The sequence below is a fragment of the Mugil cephalus genome, chromosome 18, assembly GCF_022458985.1.
Source record: "Mugil cephalus isolate CIBA_MC_2020 chromosome 18, CIBA_Mcephalus_1.1, whole genome shotgun sequence".
Classification (NCBI taxonomy): Eukaryota; Metazoa; Chordata; class Actinopteri; order Mugiliformes; family Mugilidae; genus Mugil; species Mugil cephalus.
In genome coordinates this window covers 19,911,777-19,934,006 of record NC_061787.1, presented here as the reverse complement: position 1 = coordinate 19,934,006, position 22,230 = coordinate 19,911,777, and the positions used below count along the sequence as shown (strand labels likewise).

Here is a 22,230-nt window from a genome sequence, read left to right as displayed (position 1 = left end):
AAGTGTCATAATCCTGTCAACATCTATCCACAGCTAGGACATTATGTTGATTTATGCACATAATCCACACAATGAGAAGGGACAAAAACACGTATTTGGATGCTAAGTTTAGAGGAAAACAATAAAATAGAGCCACGTTCCGTAACTGCAGCTCATGACAGCATTTGACCACACATGCCCTGTTTTATATCTCTGTATTGTTACTTCATTTTTTTTTTTTTTTCATTGTAGTTAAGTGGCAATAAAACCTAATCAGTTCAATTTCCTGGATCGTATGAGTAGAGGGACTTGGTCTTAAATCATAGAACAGATTTTACTCTGTCAAACCACTTGTTGATTGAGTCGTGTTGTAGTTGCTAATCTAATTTGCTAATCACTAAGGTGCACGTCTAAAATGATATGTGTGTTTGTAGCAACTGTGGAAACATACTCTGCTCTTGAAATGCTAACTCATCATTGGTTTCAGTGCTAATCGTGTTCCTCATTTGTCTTGTAGGCAATGTCTAATTGGGCTGTAGACAGAGCACATTGCTCTGTTAGCAAATAATTCCTCTCCATTAATGTTAACCACCACAAAGCCAAACACGTACAAGACTGCGGTAAACAAAACAACCCCAGCAGGAGTTGGAGGAAAACAACAGCAGCCGGAGGGCTACTGTAGCGGAATGGAAGGATCTTTGTTTCCCCCTCCCTTTCCAAATGTCTGCTTTATGTTCAGTTTTCTCTTCCCGTCTTTCCTTTTGTCTCCCATATATATTCATTCATTGGCTTTATTATTTCAGGGAGGCGACCAGACAGCCACTGTGCTCACTCTCTGCGCCATGATGGAGTTTAATTTGATGCAGGAGACGTGCCAACTGGCCATCCGGGATGTAGGTGGCCTTGAAGTCCTTATTAACTTGCTGGATACAGATGAAGTCAAATGCAAAGTGAGTAGCTGTGCCAAAGCTGGACCTGGATGGCCTGCAGGCATGAACAGAGCTGGCCGTGTGTGCCAGCTTGTGTTTTAGTTACAGAAACACGAGTGCTGGGTAAAGAGCGTGCCTTTAAAGACACAGGGTAGCAATTATCCTCAAGTATGCCTAATGACATGTGTGGGTGCTGTTTAACCTGATTTTATTATGGCTTTTTGTCCTGTCTACTTTTAGAGGAAATGGGGCTGAATGTTGCTACCTAATAATGCTGCATGCATCTCTGTTCAGAAGGAGGCCTCATATTGGCATAGATTCAACAATTTCTTTATCATAAAATAACCCCATGCTCTTTAACTTGTCAGGCTTATTGTTCACAACCATTACTCATGTTTTTGTGATTAGATCGGCTCTCTAAAAATCCTGGGAAAGATCAGCCACAACTTGCAAATCCGTCGGACCATAGTTGACATGGGAGGCCTTCAGAGCATCGTGAAGATTCTGGACTCACCAGTCAGGGACCTCAAGGCATTGGCTGCCGAGACCATCGCTAATGTGGCCAAGTTCCGTCGAGCAAGAAGAACAGTCAGGCAATATGGTGGCATCAAGAAACTTGTGAGTACAAAAAAAAAAAAAATGCAGTAAATTCAGCTCAGTGCAACATGGCTCTAGCTCTGTAATACCAGCGTGCTGCAGCAGAAAAAAACACAACAAACCAGAACTTGATCTTTCTGGATTGGCGCTGATGAAAAAAATCTCCCACAGTGGCAGATTTTCCGTTAACAGTTGTCTGTTTATGTCTGTGTCAGCTAGTGTATGGTTTATTTTTTTCCTGCTTAACCACAGACACCTTGGAAACTTGGAAAAACAAGACTGTATTTTATCCTGATGTGATCCATATATTAATGTCACAATTTGCCTTTTGTTAAAGGCGTAAAACATATACAAATTGCACTGTTTTGACAGTTTTGAAGCGCGGCGAATCAATTATCCCGTCTTGCCCGTTTCACACTGTGCAGCAGATGCCACATACTGCCCCATCCATTTTTCGAAAATTGCGGAGTGGGTAAAACAGATAGAATGTCTCCTACATCCTCTGACCTGCATTCGTGTTTGTTGACAGAGGGACCTGTGATTAAAGCCTCCATGACTTGTATATTTTCCTCAGCCCCAAATCGGATGTTCTCATGTGCAAGTCACTCACGGAGGCAGATTAATTTCACGCTACGCTACGAGACCACCTTTGAACTGTGCAGTGTGTAATAGCTTTGCCTGCTCTGTCTCACTGGCCAGGAACTATGGATTAGAACACTGAATGATGGCCATAAACCGTCACACTGGGCTTTTCAGGCCTAACATCAACATCTATCTTGACAGTTTTCCACTCCTAGCATCTCTGGTGTTTTCATCCTTGCAGAGCCAGTGGTAATAGAATTTTAATTACACCCTTAATCACAGGGCAGCAACTTGCTATTCCCATCTGGAACCATCCATTACCACGCCAATCTAGCAAGCAAACTTTCTTGAATTTATGTCAGGTTCAGTGAGTTTGTGTAAATGCATGTATGGAGGTTTTTCTACCAACAGTAAATACACGTGGTCTGCCTGCTTCTTGGCACATATTTTTTTTTTATGTTTGTGTTCATCCACATGTAAGCCTGGTGGCCTTGTCTCTCTGATCAGGTAAAGCTACTGGACTGTGTCCCTAATTTAGCCACCCTGACTGCAAACCAGGAGAAGGAAGTGGAGGTGGCCCGCTGTGGGGCCCTAGCACTGTGGAGCTGCAGCAGGACTACCAAGAACAAGGAGGCCATTCGTAAGGCCGGGGGCATCCCTCTGCTGGGACTCCTGCTCAAGTCTCCGCATGAGAACATGCTTATCCCTGTGGTGGGCACGCTGCAGGAATGTGCCTCAGAGGTGAGGGTTGCCATACGATTTTTGAAGAGCTGTTAAGCCACGGTTTGTGCAATAAAACCTCTATGTCTCATTCAATAAGACAGGAAACACTAATCACTAAAATGACAGTAATGACATGTACAGTATGTTATTTATAGGAATAAGACGAGGAATATTTTACTTTTATTTTTATTGTTACCTAATCCAATGAAGACCAAAACGATCAATATACCAATAATATACAAAGCTTCACATATTTTATTCATCTGTCACAAATATATATATATATACATTCGCTGATATATACTGCATATATACATATGCAGTATATATTAGCAAGTGCATTATGTACTTCTCTTTAAGTAACAGTTGCCAAAACCTACAGTCAAGTTTCTAGAAAAGTTGCGGCCTTTTAAAAATGAGAATATATTAATTAATTTGTGAGCTGTATTTTTTTTTCAATATTTTTGTCTTTTTGTTTGAATTAGTAGACTCCGAGCGTTACAGAGTATTGAGAGACGATGATTCATTGTTGGCTGTGGTCTTTCCATGAAATTTTATAGATCCCTTAGACATATTTCGAGACATATAAAAAATACTCTGCATTGAATAATAACTTGTGTCTGGTTGTGTTTTTTCCACAAGGAGTTCAATTTACCTTACTGAAAATTCTCTAAAATTACATCAACGCTTTTACTATGAATATGCAAAATGAAATTCATTACTTCATTAGTTTAACTGCTGGACACAAGATGCTCCTACTTTATTGAAATGTGTTCTCAGTTTGAGCTGGAGGTTTCAATTTTCCACAGTCAGATCACTTGCATTCGGACCAAGACTGGCTTCCAAGCTATTTGCGTTATCATCGTCATGTTGGTAGGGATTCTGATTTTAGGTGAGCACAGACACATTCTCCCTATTCAGCACCTGAATGCTGCACATTAAACAAACCACACTGAAAGTTAAACATCCAAATTGAGTACGTGACAGTATGCAGTGTGTTGTTGCCGACAGACGGACTATGATAATTACTGTGAAAACTAAAACATGTTTTTATCAAGATGTTCACATTAAAAGCATGTGTAAACTCGAAGATGAAAGAATATTTACCAAATGCATAGCGATTTTAATTAAAGATTCAGTCGTGGTGATGTGATGTTGATTCTTGCATAATTACAGGAAAGCTACAGGATTGCCATTCAGACCGAAGGCATGATCAAGGATTTGGTTAAAAACCTAAGTAGTGACAACGATGAACTTCAAATGCACTGCGCTAGTGCCATCTTCAAGGTACTGGATTTCATCTGAAAGAAAAAAAAACTATGCATAATGAGTCATTCGTTCTCCTTGTCTCCTATTCAGACCCTGACTGTATGAGAATTAACGTAGGTCTCACCCCTTTTCTTTAATCTGCAGTGCGCAGAGGACAAGCAAACTCGTGACCTAGTGCGCAAATACAAAGGTCTGCAGCCACTGGTTTCACTGCTGAAAAAAGCAGACAACAAGCAGCTCCTGGCCGCTGCCACTGGGGCCATTTGGAAGTGTTCCATCAGCATGGAGAATGTGACTAAGTAAGCGCTGATACTCAGAGTCTCACCTTATTACTAAACATGAACTCATACGCAGCATTTCATATAAATCTTTCTCTTGTGTGTTTGTAGTTGCCAGTCTGAATTTGACTTAACGCTCTCTGGACATACTAACACCATTCTACCGGGGCTCAGTGTAAAATGGGATTTATAGAAAGTAAGCTTTTTATCCACATGTTCCCATAACTTTGGAACATGTGCTTGCTAAGCTGATGTGGTTAACAGCGGCCGTGCAGTATGTGCATACATTCATAGCAGTGGTGGACACAGAACACAAGGGCCTCAGCTGACTTGCGTGCATCAGCGTCGTCATGCCATCATCACACATGTTACTTTTATAGGGGTCTCTCACTCTTTCATGACTGGTTGTGTCACTTTTTCCAGCCGCGTGCTGCTGTCATATCTCCCTTCCCTTCACCACTGTGTCAGGTTACAGTGATTATTTGCGTAAAATGTAAAGTTTTTGTACAGATTCTATCAGCTCTGATCTTTTATGTGAGTGTTTGCCTTTAGATTTCAGTCTTTTCCACCGTTAACAAAGGATCAAGTGAATGTGCTGATTTTATAGACTTCAGTGATGTCTTAGTCAAGGCCTGTTAGTGCTGAACCAAACGTGGGCATACTGAAAGAATCAGTCTCGAGGCTGGGATTTTTCTAATGTCAGAAGACGCAGGCTGACAGGGCCTTTAATCATTTGTCATGTAAGGCAGAGGTTTATTTAAGTGTCATTTAGCCCGGTTCATTCAGTAGTGACATTTCTGGAATGGTTTCTGACTTGTGCTTCAGTGTCAGATGATTTTTAAGTCAGTAATTTTGAGTCTAAAATAAATAATGCCCAGAGACCGTGCCCTGGCAGCGCAACACATTTCCACCCGTGCTTCCTTGAAAGAATGATTTAGCTGTATTTATTTTCTTATTTAGTGTGAGGCTGGGAATGTAATATATAACCCACATGCAGTGATTTAATGCCTGAGCATATTAATCAATCCAATCCTACTCTCCTCACTGTAGCTGCTGATAATTTTAACATATTTTATAATAACATGTATGAAGTTTAATTTTTTTTTCTAAGGTGAGATTAAGTGGAAATGCCTTTTTTCTTGGAAAGGATGTGTCGTTCCAATTGCAGTGGAATTCTAAAAACAACAAGAAAAAGTCTCAGTAGCACTCAGGAGGATTTTTCTCCACTTCATATATCACAACTGACAGACTGATATCCTACATTTAAAGTCTATGTTAAGTCCTCCCAACTGGATCTGCCACATCGACTTAAGCGAGGACTCCTTTACAAAAGCAGGAGGATGACAATAACATTCTTTTGAACCGCCAGTTCAGTGTCACTTTAATGCACATCGTGAAAGAAAATCATTCTGAGGATTTTTATTTAAAGAAAGAAGTTCTGTCTTTACAGTACAAAGTCAAGCTTTTAAATGGATGTTTTAATTTTTTCTGACCAAAAAAAACTCTTAACAAAACAACTAAACTGGCAAAGACTGAGAACCTTTGTGACTGGCATGCTTGGCGTGATGATAAAACAATTTAACAGCACTGGCCATGACTAATGTAGCAGCTTAATATACTTGCTGCCAGTACAGGCTCTCTGCCATTCTTAATGACTTGTCACACCGTTGCTATGTAAAATAGTTACACTCCTACTGATAATAACAATAATAGAAATAATTATAATGATTCCATTAATCACATGCAACCACATTTAGTGACACTTCATTTACAAACACTTTAGTTGCCCTTTCTCTAAATTTAACTCGTCACAAAGCTATCCTAGTGAGATTAGATTTTGAATAAATCTCTTATCTTGTGATTTCTTTCCTGTATGTGCTGCATTTTATTTATTTATTTATTTCTTGGAAAAGGTGAACTGTTGGTTGTGAGTGAAGTAAAATCGTACCTCTTCAGCAGGAAACCAACATGATGCTCAGATAATGTTTTTAATGCCCACTTGAATGTGTAAGTGGATCTGTTTTTTTTCTCCCTACTCATCCAGGCTTATTTGAAAGGTCAGGCAACAGCTTGGAATGAAGGGACTGAGCCATTAGTGTCAAAAAGGAAACGCTGCTAATGGTAACAGGGTTTTAGGGGCATGCGCTCATTTCAAAGTCAATCATAGGCTGAGTGGTGTACCGAAATGAAAATCATTTTGGAATATATTTCGCTACAGCAATAGTATAATGGGAGGCAGAGTGTGTATTTTGTCCTCTTTTCTTTCTCGAAGTTCATGGTCAAATGAAACAGGCCTTGTGGCCCATTGAAAACAACATGGTTTTTACTTCTATTTAACTGGTGATTTGCGCGGTCTGGACAGTATAGAGGTTCTGGGCACCTCCACTCAAGACAAGTAGCAGCACGTGTTACCATTTTACTGATTAATGATGCATCAAAACGAGAGATGATTGATGCCCTGAAATATAATTACATCCATAACATAAGTGTGTTTGTTTAAAGACCACATTCTCATAAGCTTATGTTTTTCACAGGACGTCCACTATACAAACAAAGGTCGAGATTATATAGTGTGTGTGACGAAAACCCTACTTGGAAACACTGAAACATTATTTTGTGCAGATTTATGGATGCATCCACATGTGGCTCCTTCAGCCTGTATACTGAGGTGTTATGGACACACAAAAATGCTGTAAAAAGTCTTAACAAAAGACTGAGGGAATAACTTTGCAATGGAAAGTCCCGGCTGCCAAGTCTCGGACTGTATTTGCCAGAGCAGTAACGCTTTGGGTCAAGATTGTGGGGTTTCGCTTCCAATTACTGACTACCCCTCGTTCTTACCGTTGTTCCAGCATTATGATGAGCACATCATAATTCCCACTCTAAATGATACCTCATGAAAGTTCTTTGCTCACCCAAGCCAGTCAATGCTCTACTACTTCCCTCCAGAGAATATAGATCTATCTGTTACATGTCAGGCTGAACCAGCAACTACCCCGTTCTCTCTCTATCCTCATGGTCTTGGGGTCTCTAAGATGTCTTAATTTCACTTGGACCTGCCTCAGTTAGCATAAAAGGCAGCATTTAATCTTTCTGCACTTAGTTGAATGTATGGCTAGTGCAGATGAATGAGTAAAGGAAAAAGCAGATTATCAATCATAAAACTTGCTGCACAGAAGCTCCACTGTGGTTCCTGTGTCTTCTGATGGGCTTTAATAAGCTTCCAGTTTTGTGGAGCCCTGTGTTTGCAGTAGTAGCTGCTTCAGGCAGCTTTGTGTAATGTTACTCTTGCCATAACGTAATTACTTCAGCCGGGATTGGCTTAACAAAAATAGACATGACTTACTGTTCATTTATCAAAAGTTATGTCTGTGATTACAAGATAATTCTACTCTAGTCAACTGTAGATGACACTTCAGTGATGGCATAGGAAAACCATTGTTTTTCGTTATGGTGAATTTCACTGAAGTTAACTTTGGCAGCTCGTCTGTTCATTAGCAGTGTTTTCACTTACAAGAATAGGCCGTCTGTCGGTGGACCCTGACCAAAACCAAATGACCTTGGCCATCTACAATAGCTTTCGGACCATGATGCCAGCAACCGTAACTGTGAATAAAAACAGTCGTAGAACTTAACTGTACATCAGAGGTTTGTTGAGGTTTTTTGCAACCGCGTTATATCCCTTTTAAATGTTTACTATAGTTTACCACTCTATAGCACAGGGCAAACAAGCCAGAATCACAGCAAAAGCCGGAGGAAGACTCTCCAAGCCACAGCAAAGCTTTGGTTATGCAAAGTATGTACAAGGGACAACTGTGAGGAGCCGTGGGAAAACTGCTTATACTGCTGGGTTACAAGTAAAAGGTCTACTGTATTACTGTACAGCTCAGGGATTTGTACATAAAATTTCTACCTATCAGTTAGTAACTAATAGTATTTTATTTAACTACACTAAGGGTGTGGCTCTAGCGATGCTAGTCTGCCACTCTAAGACCACCCCATTGTACCAGGCTAAAAATGTTGTGGGGTTGTCTTGTTCCCAGACTACTTGGGATGTGTTTGCTAAATGTAGTAGTCTTGCAACTTTTCATATAAGCATTATCATGAAGTTTACATTCTTGACCTTTTGTAAATATTCCAACTGTTGATTGGACTGGTATAAACTTTGGTGCTGTCCCGTTAAATTTTGTACAGTACCTTTGTTTGTGACATACCTACAATGACATTCTTGTTCTCATCCTTAGCTGTACTTTGTGTTTGGGGCTTACTGTATGTCTACAAGCCAGCACATTAAACTAAGTGTGTTTGATTTACCTCAAACCACTACTGTACCTAGGTGCATCCTTTCTGAGCTGCTTGTTTGACTTTGTGTTACCTGAACATGGCAAACCCAACATCGGTATGTTGGCATTGTCATTGTGAGGTTGTAAATGTGCTGATGTTTTCAGTTCTGTCTAAGCTCTTTGTGTTCATTTATCGGTTTATATTATAAATGTAACAAGTGTGAAGCAACTACTTACTATAATGATCACTTCCACATTTCCACCCAAAGGTTTCAGGAGGACAAAGCCCTGGAGACTCTGGTTAGTCTTCTAAAAGATCAGCCTGAAGAAGTGTTGGTCAATGTAGTGGGAGCCCTGGGAGAATTTGCCCAGATACCCACCAACAAGGCTACCATCCGCAAATGTGGAGGCATCAAGCCTCTAGTTAACCTGCTGACTGGAACAAACCAGGTATGTTCAATATTAAGGGTCATTGCATCTCTCAAGCATGCTCCTGCTGTATACTGATTCATTTATGTGCTTTGTGTCATTTAACCAGGCACTGCTTGTGAATGTAACCAGGGCAGTGGGTGCCTGTGCCACAGATAAGGATAACATGGCGTAAGTCTCTTCCTATTCATCCAAACATCTAGCATGGTCTTTTTCATTTACAGTACAGTTCACACAAACGAAACAACTCCATGTGAGGTGACTCTTAAAATGGGATTAGTGGCTTTGTGTAACTGTTGCTACTGAATTAGCTCCAAACACATATTCTTTGCCACATATTGATGTCATGTGTTTTTACAAGAGACTGACACCAATTCAAGTATTCACTGTAAACACAGTTGCCATTAACCTGTCATGGGCTGATGCTTTAAGGAATCTTATGTTCTTTTAATTTGTAATTCTGCAGGTAGGTTACTCTTTAATCCTCAGCTTAATTACAGATTTTAGAAGCATTATTTATTGTACCTGCTGTGTTAAATATGGTTGTGGTTCAATTCCCAGTGTTTTACTATAGCCTTGCGGTCACTGTTAGCAGTGTAGCTGGTCAGACAAACATACCTAAAGCCTTGCCCTGTCCAAGACTACATGGCTGGGAAAATACAGTGAATCAGAGTCCAGAGGAGTTTTTATTCTGCGTTCATTTAACCCTCAACACTGCAGAACATTGTGGAGCTTCCATCTGTGCCTCATTGCTTTTACAAGGCTGTTACGGACTACAAGACCCTGCTTAATTAGCGCTGGTCACAAATATAACTTAAAGTGTGAGTTCACATTGTTACTTAGCTGTCCGTGCTATTGTATGAGCCTTTTACAGTTGTTTAGAGGCAAAAACCAAAGGGGCTCAATAAAAAGCGAAGCATGTCAAAATAAAGCCAGTAACTGCGGTAAACTTCACACAACAAGAGAACTGTATTGCATTGGTTCATCATGTTCCTCGTGTTTTCTCACGGTATGCATATTTAGGCCAGACCTTGTAATCTTTCAGCCTTCACACTTAGCTGTAAACAGAAAGTTCTTATTTCAACAGTCGCTGTTTGTATGTTTTGCGGTAACAGCTTATTTGAGACATGTATGTATACAGTAGTTTGCTTAGCAATTAGCATAACTCACATTTGATTGTTTCCTGCTTCGACCCAACAAGGCTGGAGCTGTTTGTCTGATTACCAGTGATAGACGATGTTTGGCTAGCTAACAAATATGATGTTGTATGTATGGTACCACACAGTTAGCAACAACATTCCTGTCAGTTAACATGACTTCATTTTACTAAAAGAAACTTTTCCCCCCGATACCACCTTCTGTTGATCGGCACAATCATTCTTTCATCATCATTCTGATTCAGGTCATCCATTGGTATTGAAAGCCCATAACAAACACTGATCACTTCAAAGTTTTCCATGAAACACTCAAGTGTTTGTTTTTGTTCTCAACCAGTAGGCACTGTGTGGTTAATGACATAGCACTTCCTTCAATGAATCCCGTGTAGCTACAAGAGTGAACACACGTTGTTTAATGTGTCCAAGGTTTGTGGTCTCCTCCTCTAATCCATCACTGTCAGCTGCAACTTTATTGCTAATCTGTTTCATACCTGCTTCATGGGAAGACGGAGCTGGTTTGGTGGATGATATGATGCTTCACTTTTGTTTTTGGTCTGGATTTAAGAGGCCCCGCAGACTGGAATCTGATGTTATGATCCCTCTAGACTGATTTATGTGCAAACGGAAGACAGATGGAGCAGGGGACGTCCCTGATGAGTGTTCGCTCGTTGCCAGTCACAGAGATACTGTGATTAGGGAGTGTTTAAGTAATTATGACAGCATTCAATGTCGGCCTTGTTGGTGGAAGCACACATGGGGAACACGTTACATGTTATTTATACCAGACAACGGGTGCACTGTGGCGTAATTCTTTGAGTTCTCAGACCTTGACTGCAGTTTTGAAAACAGTCATGTATACGACATGAAATACAGCTCATGCTTAAGTAAACTTCACTCAGACTGTATGAAATATAGAGCGACCTGTCTCTGTCTCTGTTTGATTTGGAAAGGGGTCCTCTTTTTGGCGCTGGTTTAAAAACAAGCCACCAACATTAAGTGAAAGTTTGTCTCAGTTTCTATTTATAAATCCATGTATGAAGCACTATACACATATGTATGTGAGTTAACCTCTGGCCCTGGAGTGCTGAGATTTTCCGTTGAGAATAATTTGACTGAGCAGACAGTGGGTGGGTTTCAGGAGAGGGAACAGAACAGAGGAGGACTGGAAGGCGAGGCGTGATGAAAAGCCCACTGCTGAAATCGATTGATGCTTTGATCCTGTTTGGCTGCAGTTGTGTTGAGCCTGCTGCTGACCTGGCTTATACAGCCAGAGCTATGTGAAACAAACATTATTAAACATTCTAATACTGTAGCTTTCAAGCATGAAATTATGCTTAACGACAGATCTAAATGAAATCCAATGTTAAACTTTTACATACTTGCTTTCTTTCATTCCCTCTCTCCTCACAGCTACTTTTGTTTCTCTTTCATTAGAATCATTGACCAGCTTGATGGAGTCCGCCTGGTGTGGTCACTGCTAAAAAATCCCAGTGCAGATGTTCAATCTAGTGCTGCATGGGCCCTTTGTCCGTGCATTCAAAATGCAAAGGTACAGTAAAGTTTTTTCAGTCCTCCATGACATACAGTCAAATACTTGTCTATGGTGCGAGGAACACCAAAGACACATTCATAGCCTGTAAATCAAAGAGTTCTGCAGAGTTCGTGTCGTTTCGGAATAGAGGCTTATCCCAGTCACAAAACAGAAGCTTGCTTATATCACCATTTTTGTCTCCTAAGCTCTCGCTCAAACCTGCGTCTGCTGGGAGGTTAGTAAGGGCAGATCTGTGTCAGAGGAGGCTTACATGAACCTTGGGCTAATATGAAGCAGAGAAGCCTCCTTGGCACACTGGGATTGGTGAATTTGGAAGCAGGCAGGGAGAAAGACTGAGACTGAGTAATATCCTGTGGCGTGGCTTGTGATTTCCCAGCTGAAAATCTTCCCTCAACATGCTACTAGTTACAGAGGCACACAATCCACGCATGGAGCACAGTTTCTGTGAACCCACATCTCTAATGAAAACACTGCACAGATGCATGTGTTACATGGCCACGCACAACACCTAAGTCATTTTAGAGTTCACAAGTTTTCTTTAAAGAAAACACATTACCTTATACAATCAACTTTTACTGCATATGTTAAAAAAGAATGAATTGTGGGTCCACGGCCACGTGTAATTTGATAAGTTGTCACAAGTGGAGTCATTTAAGTGTGCATCATTTAGCTTTGAATAGACTAAAAATGATCAAATCTGGTGTGGCTTTAGTGGAGCTAGCCAATCGAGAATAGACGAGATTAAAAAAGCATTTGACTTTTGTGAGTCAGACAATGTTATAAGAGTCCAGTGTTAAATCTTTAGAGTCCTTATGAGCTGCTTTATGATATTGTTTCATCCTGCTATTACCCAGCAGCGTTGTCAAGTCTAATTTCAGTTACTCATCTGCTGATCTTTTATCCCTGGAGCAATTGTACCATTTCCAGCTAGAAACGTAATGTTGTTCTATTAGATTATCACTATGATTAGGGTAAACAACTTGTCAGTCGAGCAATCTGGTTAAGTTTAAACAGATATATTGGGCCCAGACAGGTGTCTTGGGGGTGAAACCCCTCTTTTGCTAGCTGGAATTTCTCTGGCCCAGAAGTGCAGCGAAAATGAGGCATGGCAACCATATGGAGGGAGAAGGGGAACTGCGGACCTACTATTGAGCTCTAACAAAGTTTGACAATGTTTGTCTGGATGTCAGTGTGCCAATTTTGAGGGAAATTCATGAACATGCTTTTTGGGTGATTTTTCTGGGACGGGGGCAATGACAAGAGCTAAATAGTGCTCTTTGCCCATCGACTTGGGGAACCTGATACAGCTGCTTTTGCTGCAGTCCCTATTTAGATAAAAAACCCCATGTGGTTTGAGTTAACAGTTCCATAGTGGATTTATGAAAGAGCCATGGTATAAATGCATCTGCTGGAAGCTCCATAGAGCACTACTGCCCCTCTACAGTCACAAACACAGACAGACGATATGCTCCCTGTCCACAGGTCAACGACTTAAATTGATTTAGTACTCCGAAAGTACTCCAAAGACTAAGTAGTGAATCATTCAATTATGTTTGCTTTCCAATCAAGGAAATAGAACCCTCCCAGTCGCACGTAATGGGGTGTATCATTAATTTGCCCGAATGCAGACGCACATTTAGATGCTTGATTTATTTTTCCTTTACATAGTAGTCATGTTCTGTATGTTATAGAAGCCTGATTACTCCAGAGAGTAGGTCAGGGCGAGCGTCTGCCATTCTGAGCTTGGCTTCCTCCCTTCAGCTTGAGCTCACGCACAGCAGATAATGTGTTTTCTATTTTATTTCATCCTGGGTAAGAGGAGGGGGAAAGAGAGGATAGTGAGAAAGGTCTTTCCGTGTGCAGCCTCATAATGCCGCTGGTTTTCAGATCTAGGGGCCAGTCCACGCCATGAAAGAGATTCTGGCTAGTCTGTCGCAGCTGGTGGCTTGAGAGAGCTTCCTCTGTCGTGGGGACTCCCGGCCAGCCTTCATCAGTATTCCTGAGGAAGAGCTTCCTGTGTGTCGGGGGGTCAGCTCCTGGCCCCGGCACCCCCCTCACTGGCCTGCACTGCACACATGGCTCATCCTCTGGCACGGCATCATAGGGCCCATACACCGCACCCTGGCCTGATGTCAGCTCTGAGCTCTCTGTCAGAGAGGAGAATGCAACAGTACATCCAGCTCTTCCAAAGTAGCACTGCCTTCCAGCTTTAGATCAACTCATGGCTCTTTGTCAGTGCTGAAGTTGATGAATTCCCTTTAATTTATAGAGTAAATATAAAATATAGATTTTGTTATTGTAGTCTATGGTCCTGTGCCATACATCAGGTCTGGACATGTAGATTGATGCTGAAATGGACTCAAATTAAGCGTGCTTTGTGATTTGCATCCAGCAATCCATAATTGTATGCTTTTGGGGAAGTTTCTGTTCTATTTTCATAGCACTGCACATTACAGACTCGGCCACCTTGATGTATCCTTCCGTGGCTGGCGATATGGTGAGTTGTGATTTTAAACAGCGGCCTGTTGATGCCAAGCCATACTGAAGCCACTGTCTCTGCCAGCTCTTCCGCTGTGGTTCGCTTAGCACTCCCTACCAGCTCCTTGGTTTGGTAGGCATCGCCCCACAAGTGGCAGCAAGTCCTGCGGTACCCGCCGGTGCCATGAGCTCAAACCATGAGTCTACACTTTTCACTCTGGGGAAAACCTTTTAAATGTCGCTTCTAAGCCCTAAATTCTATGGTTTATCTTCATTGTGTCTAGTTTGCTTGCCAGTAGCAGAGATTGACAAAGAGTCAAAATGTATTGCCTGCTCTCACCAGCCCGGAACACATCTCTGAGGCAGGACACGGCGTTGCATTGCATTTTGTTGCATGCGCTAGTGCCAGGGTTGCAAACCATGTGGTTCAAACCCCGATAAGTGGTTCGTTTTCCGCTTTGAGGCTGTAAAGTTGTCAAAATTAGATACAAACACGATAAATAAAATCATAATGACAAGCTTACTGGAAAAAAATGCATATTATATTTATTTATAAATATTTAAAAACATATATTTTTGATTGTGGCAGGAAAGTGTAACTAAAGAAAGTCTCGGATGTTCTGTTTTTTCTGATACAAATAAACTGCATTAGCGGCACTGAAATTGTTACCTTGGAAGATGAAAGTACTTGTTTGTACTTATTTATTGTCCTTTTTGTCTGGAATGCTCTATGTCTGCGGTGGTCTCTTGTCATCACGCTGCTCTCTCTCCATCATCTTCCTCGTTCCTCCTCACGAAGCACCAACTAATAACAGGCTCTCTGACCATAGGACGCAGGGGAAATGGTGCGCTCCCTCGTTGGTGGATTGGAACTGATTGTTAATTTGCTGAAGTCAACAAACAACGAGGTGCTGGCAAGCATTTGCGCTGCCATCGCCAAAATAGCCAAAGACAAGGAGAACCTGGCAGTCCTCACCGATCACGGCGTTGTCCCGTTGCTGGCCAAGCTGACTAACACAGTAAGACCCCCTCACTGCTGGAGGCAAACAGCAAGCTTTTACTATTCATGAACACTGCTGTTATTGTCAACATGCAAACGCTGTCCTAACAGTGGAGTTCAGTTTGTCTATCCCTAAGCATTGCTACATAAATTTAGCTAATGAGAAAAACATTGGTAAGTATTGCCAAGGATTTCTTGCAGAGCTTGTTGTTGTTTATATTGTAAGGACCGGTCTCTGCAATCCAATATTGCCCCCCCCTCCCCCTCTTCTCAACAGGCTGATGACAGGCTCCGTCGCCACCTGGCTGAGGCCATTGGCCACTGCTGCATGTGGAGCAGCAATCGGGCGTCCTTCGGTGATGCTGGCGCCGTGGCCCCACTGGTGTGTTACCTTAGGTCGAAAGACAAGTCAGTCCACCAGAGCACGGCCATGGCTCTGTACCAGCTGTCCAAGGACCCCAACAATTGCATCACCATGCACAAGAAAGGAGTGGTCAAGGTCAGTTGCAGTGCTGTTGTATCTAAATTTCAGAGTCCTCATTAATGCCTTTTTGTAGATAATTTACCAAGTCTTTATTTCATGTAGTTAATTTGGTGCGTTTGAGACTAAATCTGGTATAATTGCATTGAGGGAAAATGTGCTTTGGTCTCCCACCACCCTTGTTTCAGTGATGTGTGAAAAACACTGAGTAATAAACTTTGAAAAGCTGTGACTATTTTCAGAGCCTTTGACCGATGGAGCAGAAACAAAGTGGGTTTTTATTCGGCGGCGGAAACATGACTCCACTTTCTAGCCGTCATGGGAATTCAGAAAAGCAAACAGCCCAGTGTGTGCGAAGCGCCATTTCTACGGTAGACCCTAGATGCCATTACAGCACAAGTCAAAGGGCTGTAGCTGGGGGTAACTGTTGCTAAGGGCTGTTCCTGGACATCAGGGCAGAATGCAGCAGTGATATGTTTCAGGCCAAGGAGCGGGGTCAGAGCTGTTCAAGGCTAAAAGAAAACAATGTTTTTTTATGGTCAAGTTTTTTTTCTTCTCTGTAAGCCTACATCCGCCAGCTTTCTTCATCGTGGCAGTTGTGTACGTAGCACACGTCCAAAAAGGAACAAGCATTGTTTTGTCTAGCATTTGAGCCCGTCAGGCTGTTTCCATGCCCAGCTCCAAAGATTATTATTATGTTTGTCTCTGACAGTGATGTGGAGATTTATTGTAATAAGATTAGGCTTTAGTCGATGTCTTGTCACAGATGATCTATCCTATTCTCCAATTCAATGGCGTTCCACAGAAAAACTTTCACATGAGAAATCTTTTTGTGGCCATAAGTGAATTTAAATCCTTTCTTCCCCACTAAATAACAACTGTGATATAAATTATAAAGCGGTTATGCCATGGCAGCCAGATATTTTTTTTCCCATGTTCATTAAATGGTGTACTTTAGCCTGAGCTGCTGTTACAGTGTATGTGGTTCAACACTAGCTATAACTGGTTAGCTGGACCGAACATTGGGTGTTCCGAAAGAGTTATGTCCAATTTGCAAAAGTCGTTAAGATGAATGCTTTTTGTAGTTTGAGCCACGACAAAAGCTGGACAAGCCCTCTTTTTTTTTTTTTTTTTTTTTTTTTTTGCTCTCAGTGTGCGTTTGTGTCTATATTTGAAATTCTAGTGTGTGCAAATACAAGACATACCACCCTTTCTGTCTGCTTAATATGTGTCTGTGTTTGCCCTTATTAATGTACCAGTTAAGAGTTGCAACACTACTCCATAATGTATTTTTGGACTTTTAAAGAGCTTAATTACCAGCGGCCACGTAACTGCACCAAGCATTGCATTTGTTCTTAATCTCAGACGTGGAAACACAACACAGGCAGCCTCTTTGTTCCGTCTGGCCTCGATCTCAGCCAGTCTGGATGAGGAGGGCTGATGCTTACCTGCCTGACCCCGAAGGAAACATTACAGCGCGGGAGCTTGTCAATCTCCACCTTTGAGTGGACGCTGTAGGGCTGTGCTTCATGATATACAGGCAGCCGTTAGGAAGAATGTGTTAAAACAATACCTCCGATAGTTCTGAATGGGTTGGAGAGGGGTTTATCGAGGAATGATACCGGGCCCTACGTCTAATTTACGGCCTTGCGTTAAATTCTGGACTGCCTCTTGTATTATTTCAACCGTATTTCTAAATAATTTTTTTTGTGCCGTTGAGAAGCTTTCAAAACATGTTCACCCACGTGTAGTATACAGTTTCACATGAGCAAAGGTCTGCTCCGGAACTGGTTTAGAAAGTAACTCTCCTCTCTAGCACACTTAATGGTCTATGGCACAGTCCCGCAAGATTCACAGGGGAAATTAAGCATTGAAAAGAAAGTATTTTACACTGGAAAACTCATTAGTGACCCGTCCTTGTGTTTTCATTCTGCCTGAACCAAAACATTTCAGATTTGTCCCTCAGTTATTTACTTTCACTCGTATCAGTATGAAACATCTCAAATACATCAGTTAAATTTCATGTTTTGACTATAGCCTTGTTTTGTCCTTGAGTTTTCTGTGGAGGAAATACATACCAACAAAAAGAGTCTTAACCTTTGATTTGACATCCAGTCCAGGAATTTCACAGTTTCATAGGGATGTGCTTCATTCTGTGTCATGTATAGAATCAACATGCTTTTCCTCCATGATTTACATTGCTTCCAAAGGACTGGGAATTGTTTGCTGAAAGCATAAATTCTTGTAGACAGCTACAGCCAGCTAGTTGTATTAAAGAGGTTCTTTCATAAGAAAGGCTTTGTGAAGTAAATTGATGAAAATTGCAAAATTCAGATGGTAATTATTGGTAATTTTCAACTGAACGTATTCCAAATAGTGGCTTTTGCCAGGTCCTGGTATGTATTTTAGGCTTTTAACTAATCTAAATGAGAAAACCGTTTGCACTTTTGTTGCTCATGAGTACACTTCTGCTCCGGCATGGTGAATGTTTGTTTTCATTTTTCTTTTACATGCTCAGACTTCAGCAGTGAAAGTGCGCAGTGAGGGTGTGGGGGAGCAAAAGTCAGACAAATGTGAGGGAAGGAATAAGTCCAAGCCGAGCATCTCGTGTTTATTTCTACAGTTTCCCCCTGGTTTGTGTGAAACATTACTTCAGGTTGTGGGTGTGGTGAGCAGATGATACAGGGGCTGTGTCCTCTGTCTTCTGTTATGACTACCGTGTTTTTGACATCCACGGAGTGAAATGTTTTAGAGACTTTGACTTAAGCTTCTACTCCTCGTGTCATTTTTTTTAAGAGCTCAGCTTGAAATGTTCCCCTTCTTAAAGACACTGATGTGAGAGCTGCCCTCCCTCCTTTTCCTTTTCCCCTGTAGAGACACAGAAAAAGCAGCTTAACACTCTCTGGCTCACTGGAGGCTGCAGAGAATGTTGTTTACCTTGACTTCCCTCACCAGCTTCCCCTCGACCCAGCTAAACACTGCTGTCTGTTTGTAGTGTTTGCCTCCACAGTGGAGTCTAAAACATGGGAATGCTGGGATGTGTTGGGGCGGAGGGGGGTGTGGGTTGATGGAGCCATAATGGTTGTCAGACCTGGCACAGGGGAATTTAAACCTCAACTTCTGCAAGCAGACGCGGTCCAACGCAGCACACTTAACACCGTGACACCTCCATGGGTGATAGGATGTGTGTGTACACATGCAACAATATGCGCAGCCCTCCCAGACGGCCAGCTTCCTCCTCGCACACCTCAGCCGGGCGGAGGGAGTTCAGATTCTTGGAGGTCAGGACTCACTGGAGCTCTCTGAAGTGCAGAAACCTCAAAAACTCACGATTCAGTTTTCACACATGGAGCGTAGTCTTCGTGTTATTACAGTCAGGGAATATCCAACAAGCGGCGTATTATATTCCTGGACATCCCAGCTGGGAGGGAAAGAGCAAGCTAGAAAAAAAAAAAAAAAGAAGGCAGTAAAGAGAGACACGCTTATCTTAGCCTTGCTCTGCGCTTCGGGAGACCTTATTTGGCGACGTCTGAATAACATGCTATGAGGTTGGCAAAAACGCTGCCTCTGGCACTTCTCAGGCATCCTCTCCTTTCACAAAAGAGACTTGTTTAGTGAGCTGCATGTTTTCTGGAGCCCGTGGATGTAAGTTTGCTCTCGGAGGTGTTTTGGATGCTATTTAAAAATCATATTAAACTGGAGGGTAAATGTTTTGTGTTTACCCCCTGACACTAGTTAATAGAGAGGAGCCGCTGCACTACTTTATGACTTTTTCCACAAAGTGATGTGATTACGAACCAGCCCTACACTGTAGGTTATCATCCCTTTCGTGCTCGCACTCACAAGCTGGCTCACCTCATCTTTCATCTGTTTTCCTTTCACTGTTTATCTTTGCACTGAAAATCCTGGGAATGTCTCCTCTCTCCGCTCCTTTCGGCTGTTTGCTAACCGCACAAATGTGTGGAGTGGCGTCTTAAGTTTGCATGTAACACGGACAGAGGTCGGGGTCAGCCTCCGCTTGCCTTCTGACATGCATTATGAACACAATGACAACCTGGTTCGCAAACTCGGGTCGTCTCGAAGCGCTGGTCCTTCCAGATGAAGTTTCATTTGTGTCGCAGAGACAAAGGAATCCTGTTACTTCCTACGCTGACATGTGGAACCAGTGTTGAACAGGATGAGAGAGTTTTGAATAAGACAGAAACAGGAAGGAGCCAGAAACTTTTAGAGTCGCTGTGATGCCGAATCTAAGTCAGTGGCTGGATGTAAGTTCTAGTAAGACTTGCTCCTTGAATCATTACCTTGGTCTACAGCAGATATAATCCTTTGAGAAACACCACGGATTCGACATCGACGCATTGAAACTAGGGGGGCGATCCAGATGCTGTCCAAACACACCACTTGTAAGCCCGCTGCAGCACGATCTTCGTTAAAGAAATCTTTTTCAAAATCCCCTTTTTTTTTCGTTTACATGGACAACTAGGCCTTGATACATGGAGCTCAAAAGTGCCTCCGACGTTTCAGCAGTGTATTTATCAAAGCATCGTTATGTCTGGGAGCAGGGAGTCCTTAAGTGCTTAGTTGAGGGATGTAATGCTGCCGTTGCTTCATTATCGACATAAACAAGACTATCCCAAATAATTGCAAGTGTGGCTTTTGCAGACCTCAGTGGCACACCATTGTGATTTTACCACACAGCACACATTGAACGAATTTAGATTCATCCGTTGCACCAGAGTATTTATGCTTACATTTACTTTTTATTTTGATTCAGCCCCAAAGCCGCCCACAAACATAATGTAGTGATTTTGTTGCAGATAAAACAGGGGAAAAAAAGCTCAACACCCCCCGAAAAGAAAAACATGCCACTCAGTGGTATTTCATATATCCACTGTGTTCCTTTTAGCTGAGGTCCACATAATACGCAGCCCTTTGAACACGCGAAAATCGTTTAAATGTTCAATTTTATGTAACCAAAAAATAAACTTCCAAAGCTAGAGATTTCTGGGGAGCTCGAAACCCTGTTCTGCAATAAGATCTAACAAGATCCATTACACAAGCCACTAATAGTCGGATATAATCTGACCTTTGGAGCGGCGGAAAGGCTGACGAGTGGTGTGGTCCACGCTCAGGTTTTTAATGTCGAGCCTGCCCCGCGTGACTTTCATCTGAGCAAACTTACAGAAGCATGTGTGCACGCAGCTGTAACCCCTTTGCTGAGGCATGATTTGGAAATGGAACTACCACACACACATGCATGCGCAGACGCACACAGGGGGACACGTGCCACTGCATTTTCAGACTACCACAGCGCCACCATCGCAAATGTTTGCAGTGTTCGCCGGTCGGTGGCAGTGTGCAGAGACTAATGCCGACATGGGCTGCAAGCTTCTTATTTGAGTGCTCGGTGTGATTCCAAACTATTAGTCCACTTCTAGAAAAAGGATTTTTTTTGGGGGGGACCTTGTTTATGCTGCTGGTGGTAATCTCTCTCTTGTTTACTTTGCAGCCTCTAATCCACATCATGGGCTCTGATGTCGAGGAGCTCCAGGAGGCCGCTGCAGGCTGTGTGCGCAACATCCGACTGCTGGCTCTGGCTAATGGGAAGGCACGTTTGTTGAACTGACAATCACCCAAAACAGCACCACCCCCTGAAACCTACTAGGGACTGTACACAAGTGATCAGGGTGGGGATCTGAACCCAAAGTTTGACTTTTCAAATACCAAGACCTTCTCCAGGGTTATTATTATGAGTTTTGGACCAGACGCTTTACTTAAAAAACACCCTTCCCCCTCTAACGGCTCAACTGTTGTGAATGGAGCAACAATTCTTCAAAAGACCAAATTAGACATCGGGTTAACATTTGCCAAAATAATGTTAAACACAACATGTAGTGTGTGCTTACAGCCAGTCCGGCTTTATTTTAGGTCATTACAGTTATTACTCTCGTCTCCGCTGAATAAAGAAGCAGTCCGTTCTTTGGCTCTGCGGCTGTTTAGGGGGTTCTGATTCAAACTATTTAAACATGATGCATGTTGAAGTTATTCCAACATGCATCATATTATAGCTGTAGATATTTAAACTTTCTGTTGTTCTGTAACATTACAAAACAGGTGCTCTCATTACAGACTATAATCCACATCTACTAGTTCCAAAAGCTGCAAAGCTCCTCTATGTAATACAAAAGACCATCTGACAAAACAATCAGTTTAATCTCTATTCAGCAAAATCTAAACATACACAATCCCCCGTCTCCTTTTTTCCAGGCCCATCTCCCGCTCTAATAATTTTTGTACAGTCCCTTACCAGTACTGGCTATAGCAGCACTGGCAAATATTTACCTTCACATCCATCTCGTGGAGTTTCTTAAGTGTTTGAAAAGTGTTTCAGATTGCGCCCTGTATGAGAGATGTGTCTCTGAATGTAAGTGTTTAAATGTGTTGTATCAAAATATCTGACAACAGTTTCAAATTAAATGTTTTATCTTGATTG

The 22,230-nt window shown here is 42.1% G+C and overlaps 1 protein-coding gene across 1 annotated transcript in view; it reads left to right on the top strand.

Moving 5' to 3' along the window:
* odad2 (outer dynein arm docking complex subunit 2) overlaps nucleotides 1-22,230 on the top strand; it is a 185,183-nt gene extending 162,953 nt beyond the window's left edge. The window contains exons 32-42 of the mRNA XM_047568767.1: nucleotides 783-929; nucleotides 1,317-1,526; nucleotides 2,595-2,828; nucleotides 3,987-4,097; nucleotides 4,224-4,378; nucleotides 8,910-9,090; nucleotides 9,179-9,240; nucleotides 11,661-11,775; nucleotides 15,087-15,275; nucleotides 15,534-15,755; nucleotides 21,247-22,230. Coding sequence (XP_047424723.1) covers nucleotides 783-929; nucleotides 1,317-1,526; nucleotides 2,595-2,828; nucleotides 3,987-4,097; nucleotides 4,224-4,378; nucleotides 8,910-9,090; nucleotides 9,179-9,240; nucleotides 11,661-11,775; nucleotides 15,087-15,275; nucleotides 15,534-15,755; nucleotides 21,247-21,363 — 1,743 coding nt within the window. The 3' untranslated portion in view covers nucleotides 21,364-22,230. The remainder of the gene's footprint in view (nucleotides 1-782; nucleotides 930-1,316; nucleotides 1,527-2,594; nucleotides 2,829-3,986; nucleotides 4,098-4,223; nucleotides 4,379-8,909; nucleotides 9,091-9,178; nucleotides 9,241-11,660; nucleotides 11,776-15,086; nucleotides 15,276-15,533; nucleotides 15,756-21,246) is intronic.